General features: G+C 33.3%; 1 protein-coding gene across 1 annotated transcript in view; it reads left to right on the plus strand.

Annotated features, from left to right (window-relative positions):
- LOC125040456 overlaps positions 1–6,245 on the plus strand; it is a 32,366-nt gene that overhangs the window by 1,080 nt on the left and 25,041 nt on the right. The window contains exons 3-4 of the mRNA XM_047635009.1: positions 585–737; positions 941–1,156. Coding sequence (XP_047490965.1) covers positions 585–737; positions 941–1,156 — 369 coding nt within the window. The remainder of the gene's footprint in view (positions 1–584; positions 738–940; positions 1,157–6,245) is intronic.

A 6,245-nucleotide genomic window follows, 5' to 3' on the forward strand; every position in this document is an offset into this window, starting at 1 on the left:
AAGTTACACTAGCAGTCCGGTCCTAATAGATCTAATACCTATGTAGAGTACAGTAACGGTAATGATAATAATGGTAAGATTATCATCGGTAAAAGTAGTATTAGTAATAGTAACAGTAATAGTAGTCATAATAGTAGCAGCAAAAGTAGTAGTAGTAGTATTTTTCCAGTTACAATGTTGTTAAAAGTAGTGCTAGTGATTTTTATAGACGTAGCAGTCATAGTAGAAGTAATCGCAGTAGCAGTAACAGTAGAAGTAGTAGGAGTACTTACTACTAATAAGAGCGCTGTTATAAAAAAACAATGATAAGGATGACAGCGCTGTGTTAGCATTATTCTTATTATTACTATAATCATTATCTTTAGTGGTAGTAGTCACAATAGTAGAAGTAGGGGTAGTAGTAGCAATTGTAGTAGTAGTAGAAGCAGTAGCAGCAGAGTAGTAGTAGTAGAAGTATATAAGCAGTAATAGTAATAGTGATAGTAATAATAACTATTATTGTAATAATAATAATAATATCAACACAGCAACAACAAACACAACAATAATAATGCCGCTTCCTCATGCTGCCTCATCTTCCGCAGACCTGCCCGGCGGCTGCCCTGCCCTCGGGCCCGGCAGGAGCTGCCTGAAGTCGCCGCAGAGGAACTGCTCTTTACAACGCTCGCACTCGGCGCACGAACCCTACGTCTGCGCCAGTCGACCTGCCCCCAGCACCGGGGGAGGAGGTGGAGGAGGTGGTGGAGGAGGTGGAGGAGGAGACGGTGGAGGGGGAGGCGCCGCAGGGACCGACAGCCAGCCGCCAGGAGGGCCTCATCCGCAGGGGAAGGGGGAGGCATGCTCTCTCTGCGGCAACGCGGGCGGGGGGCCACCTCCCTACCATAACCCTCGGAACTGCGTGTCCAACGTGTGCTTCATGTACGGCAGCTCCGGTTTCCAGACGGTGTTCTAGTCGTCGTCGTCTTCGTCATCGTCATCGTCATCGCCATCGTCGGTGTCTTCAAAAACGGCTCCTTCTTTCCCTTCTTCGCGGGGGTGTTGTTACGTGGCACGAGGCGGCGGAGAGTCGTGCCCGGGTACGGTTATGGCCAAAGGCGATTTCGGAAGCAGAGCCATATCTTGGGGGAGATATCTCTGGCCACGCACAAAGCTTATTGTTTGTTTTTAAAGAATAATAATAATAATAAAAAGGACATTATATATATGAATATACCTATATATTACTGTATAAAAATCATTAAGCATTTATACGTACGCACACATACTCAAACGAGAGAAAAGTTGTTTTTTTCTTTCTTTCTAAAGACAGAAGACACTGTAAATACTCACACTAAGCTGTAAATAGACTAACCTCCTGAAAAATGCTCCCTTTGTGTTAGTTTTACGTAAGAAATCGCCCTTGCCATAACACGTGACGTTATTAAGATAAGAAATTATTTTGAATAAATGTTCAGTTTTGTATTTAATGTTTTTATCATTTTCTTCCTAACCGCCGTTGGTAATTGAGTTAAAAATCAAGGGAATTTAGGAAGATTAAAGAAATAAGGAAGAGAATGCAGATGAGAAGAATTAAATATGATGACCAAGAAATTAGCAAGCATGCAATGATGATGATGATAATGATGATTGTGATAATCATAGTAATGATAATAACAACAACAACAACAACAACAATAATAATAATAATAATAATAATAATAATGATAATAATAATAAGGGTAATAATGGAATCAGAATGACAACTAACTTCAACTAAACTTACGTAATAATGATAACTACAATGTTTAAAGACGTTAATGACAACAAAGGATGATAATGACTATAATGATGTTATAATAACAACATAAATAGTAAATAAAAAAAGAGTAATGATGATGGAGAAAATGTTAAAGATGATAATGATGTTACTTTAACTACCACGGCTACTACTAATACTGTATTAATAATGAGGTTGATGATTATTACGATAATAATTATGATAATGACAATGATGATGATAATGATAATACTAATGATTATAATAATAGCAATAATAAAAGCAATGATAATAATCATTTGAATAACAGTAGTAATAATAATGATAATAATGATGATGATGATGATGATGATGATAATCATAATCATAATCATAATAAAAACAATGATAATCATATCAATAATGATACTAATGATAATGATAATAATACAATTAATAATAAAATTATAATAACAATATTGATAATGATAATAATAATATTGATAATAATTATAATGATGATAATAAAAATGATAATAATAATAATGATAATAATGATAATAATAATATTGATAACAATAATAATAATAATAATAATGATAATAACAGTAATAATAATGATAATAATAATGATAATAATAATAAGGATAATAGTGATGATAATGATCAGCATCATAATAATAATGATAAGGATAATAATGATATTTTTGATAATAATAACATCAATGATAATCATAACAATAATTATAAAATGATTATAACAATAATCATAATGATAATGATGATGATGATGATAATGATAATAATAATAATAATGATAAATAATAATAATAATAATAATAATAATAATAATAATAACAATAAGGACAATAATAATAATATAATAATAATAATGATAATGATAATAATAATTATAACAATGAAATTATAATAATAATTATGATAAAAATAATAATGATAATAATATAATAATAATAATAATAATAATAATAATAATAATAATAATAATAATTAAGAAAATACAATAATAATAGTAATAATCATCGTAATGATAAGAATAATAATGATAATGATAGTAATAATAATAACAATAATAATAATGATAATGATGAGAGCGATAATAATAATGATGATAATAATAACGATAATAATAACAATAATAACAATTAAAAGATTGATAATGATAATAAAAATGATAATAATAATGATATTAATAATGATAATAATAATGATGATGATAATAATAATAATAATAATAATAATAATAATAATAATAATAATAATAATAATAATAATAATAATAATAATAACAGCAAAAATATATATATATATATATATATATATATATATATATATATATATAATAATAATAATAATAATGATAATAATAATAATGATAATAATAATAATGATGATGATGAAGATGATGATAATAGTAATGAACATAATGATACTATTACTGCTCCTACTACTAATAATAGTCATGATAATAACAATAATAGTAGCAATAGTAATAGTAATAATGATAATTACAATAGTAACAATGATAATAACAATAACGATAATGATGATAATAATAATAACAACAACAACAACAACAATAATAACAATAATAATAGCAATAATAATGATAACAATAACAATACTACTACTACTACTACTACTAATGATAATGACGATAATATTAATAATGATAATACTAATCATCATCATCATCAATATCATCATAACAATAAGAATAAATATACTAATGATAATGGTGATGATGAAGATGGTATTTACAATAACAACAATAACAAATATAATAATTATGACAATAAAAATAACAGCAAATGCAAGAACAACAACAACGATAATGATAATAAAAATAATAATGATGATAACATGAGAACTGAAAATGATACTCCTTATAGTGAGGAGCATAGAGGTATTGTGTAGCCTCGAGCATGATGTATGATGCTTCAGTTAGCGTTGGTTGACACGTGGATTTATTTATCTATTTTTTTATAAAGTGAAAAAGAAAAGATAGACACATAAACATCAACGGTCTGTCTGTCTGTCTGTCTGATTCTATTACTTTTTCTTTCTCTCCCTGTTTCTCTTTTTTTTTTCTTTCTCTCTCTCTCTCTCTCTCTCTCTCTCTCTCTCTCTCTCTCTCTCTCTCTCTCTCTCTCTCTCTCTCTCTCTCTCTCTTTATCTATCTCTTCTTTCTCTCTGTTTCTCTTTTATTTCTCTCTCTCTTTCTGTTTCTCTTTTATTTCTCTCTCTCTTTCTGTTTCTCTTTTATTTTTCTCTCTTTTTCTGTTTCTCTCTCTCTCTCTCTCTCTCTCTCTCTCTCTCTCTCTCTCTCTCTCTCTCTCTCTCTCTCTCTCTCTCTCTCTCTCTCTCTCTCTATCTATCTATCTATCTATATGTCTATCTATCTCTCTATTTATCTATCTATCGCTCTGTCAACACTGAAACAAGCATGCACACAAACACGCACATGCACACTCACATACCCCCTCTCTCCCTCTCCCTCTCCGTCTGTCAAACAAATACACAATAGCGAATACTATTCTTTTACATTTTTGTTATCTACTTTTAGACTCGAATGCACGTGGCACTTATCACAGAGAGAGAGAGAGATCCCCCGGGGCCACGACTTAAAATTAAACTTATTTTTACAAAGGATTTCTGCTCTCATATACGCGGTCCTACTTGAGGTTCACAGAAATTCTCTCATGCTAACATTTGCTACTTAAACACGAATGACAAAACACGGCGCATATAAGCTATGCGTTGGGGTTAATGTTGATGATATTCTCTCCTAATGAGGTAAGAAAATGAGGGGATATGAAGGGATTATTTACTCATTTCCTTGACATGTCCGGGTCGATTCCCTGATTTCTTGGTTACATTTAATCAGATTCGCAATCGTGACGGGCAAAAAGCGACGTAATGAGACAGGGAAAAGGGGTATTATTGAGATAATTATATAATCCTTTTCTCTCGTTTCTGCTCAAATTCTCCAATTCTTTGGTATCACTCACTGTGATCTGTGAGTAGGATGGAGGTGATATACAAAGTTCCTTTCCTTTTAACTTTAATTCTCGAATATCTTACACCTGATATACCAATGCCCTTTCCCATTTACATAAACCCTATAAATATCTTAGAATTCACCAAAGTTCGAACATCGCAGTTGTCAAGAAGTGTCCCAAAATAGATGAAAGAATTACCTCTCCATGACACTGCATATGTCATGACGCTAATGGACGGAGCTCTCAGGATGAATCAATTAACCTGGTCATACATTAATCACCTGACACGTAAATAAGGTCGAAAATGTGTATCGAGGAAGTACATTGCCAGAGAGAGAAGGGAGGAGATGGAGGGAGGGAGAATAAACTCAGGAGAGTGAGAGAAGAAAGGTAGAGAAGGAGGGGAAGTAAGAAAAGTGAGAGTAGGGAGGGGAAAGGAGGGAAGTGAGATAATGGAGGAGAAAGGATGGAAGCGAGACAAGAGAGGCGAAAAGAGGGAAGTAGGAGAAGGGAGGAGAAAGGAGAGAAGTGAGAGAATGAAGGATAAAGGAGGGAAGCGAGAGAAGGGAGGAGAAAAGAGGGAAGTAAGAGAAGGGAGGGGAAAGAAGAAGAGGGGGGTGAAAAGTGAGAAGGAGAGAAGGGGAGTGAAAGGAAAGAAGTAAGAAAAATGAAAGAAATAGAAGGACGTGTAAATAGGGGAGCTGAAAGGGTGAAAGGAAGAGGACGAGGGAAAGGAGGGAAGAAAAGGTTAATAAAGGGAAAGAAATGAAAGGAGAAAATCAATGGAGGAAGGTGAAAGGAAAGACGTGTAATAAAAGGAAGATAAAGGGAGAGAAAAATGAGCGAGAAGAATGGAAGGTGAGAGGAGGAAAATGGAAGAAACGAGGTGGACGAGGAAAATGAATAAGGGAGGTTTAAATGGGGGGTGAAAAGAGAGCAGAGAGGGGATTAAAAGAAGGAGACAGGAAAACAAACGAAAGAAGGGAAGTTAAAAGATGAGAAAGGAAAGGAGACAAAAGTAAGTAAATAAAAGGAAAGGGGATATAAGGCGAAGGGAAAAAAGTACTGGAGAGAGAAGATAATCAAAACAAAAACAAAAAAGGGACATACAAGGAAAAACAATCAAAGAAAACAAAATCAAGCTAAAACAAAAACAAAAAATGCAAAAAAAAAAGGAAAAGAAAAAACAACTCGAAAAATAACACAAAGAGAAGAAAGAAAGGGGGAGAAGGAGAGGAGAAGAGAGTTAAGTACTCAATAGAAGCAGGGAGGACGGGAGAGCAGGCGATGTACTCAAAGGGATAGAAGCCTGAGTACTTGTACCATTTGTTCTAGGTATTTACCCCGGGCTCCGAGGGAAGGAGGCAGCTGTTGTACAAGGAACTCTCCCTCTCTCTCTCGCTCTCTCTCTCTCTCTCTCTCTCTCTCTCTCTCCTCTCTCTATCTATCTCTCTCGCTCTCTCTCTCTCCTCTCTCTCTCTCTCTCT

The sequence above is a fragment of the Penaeus chinensis genome, chromosome 29 (assembly GCF_019202785.1).
Source record: "Penaeus chinensis breed Huanghai No. 1 chromosome 29, ASM1920278v2, whole genome shotgun sequence".
NCBI lineage: Eukaryota > Metazoa > Arthropoda > Malacostraca > Decapoda > Penaeidae > Penaeus > Penaeus chinensis.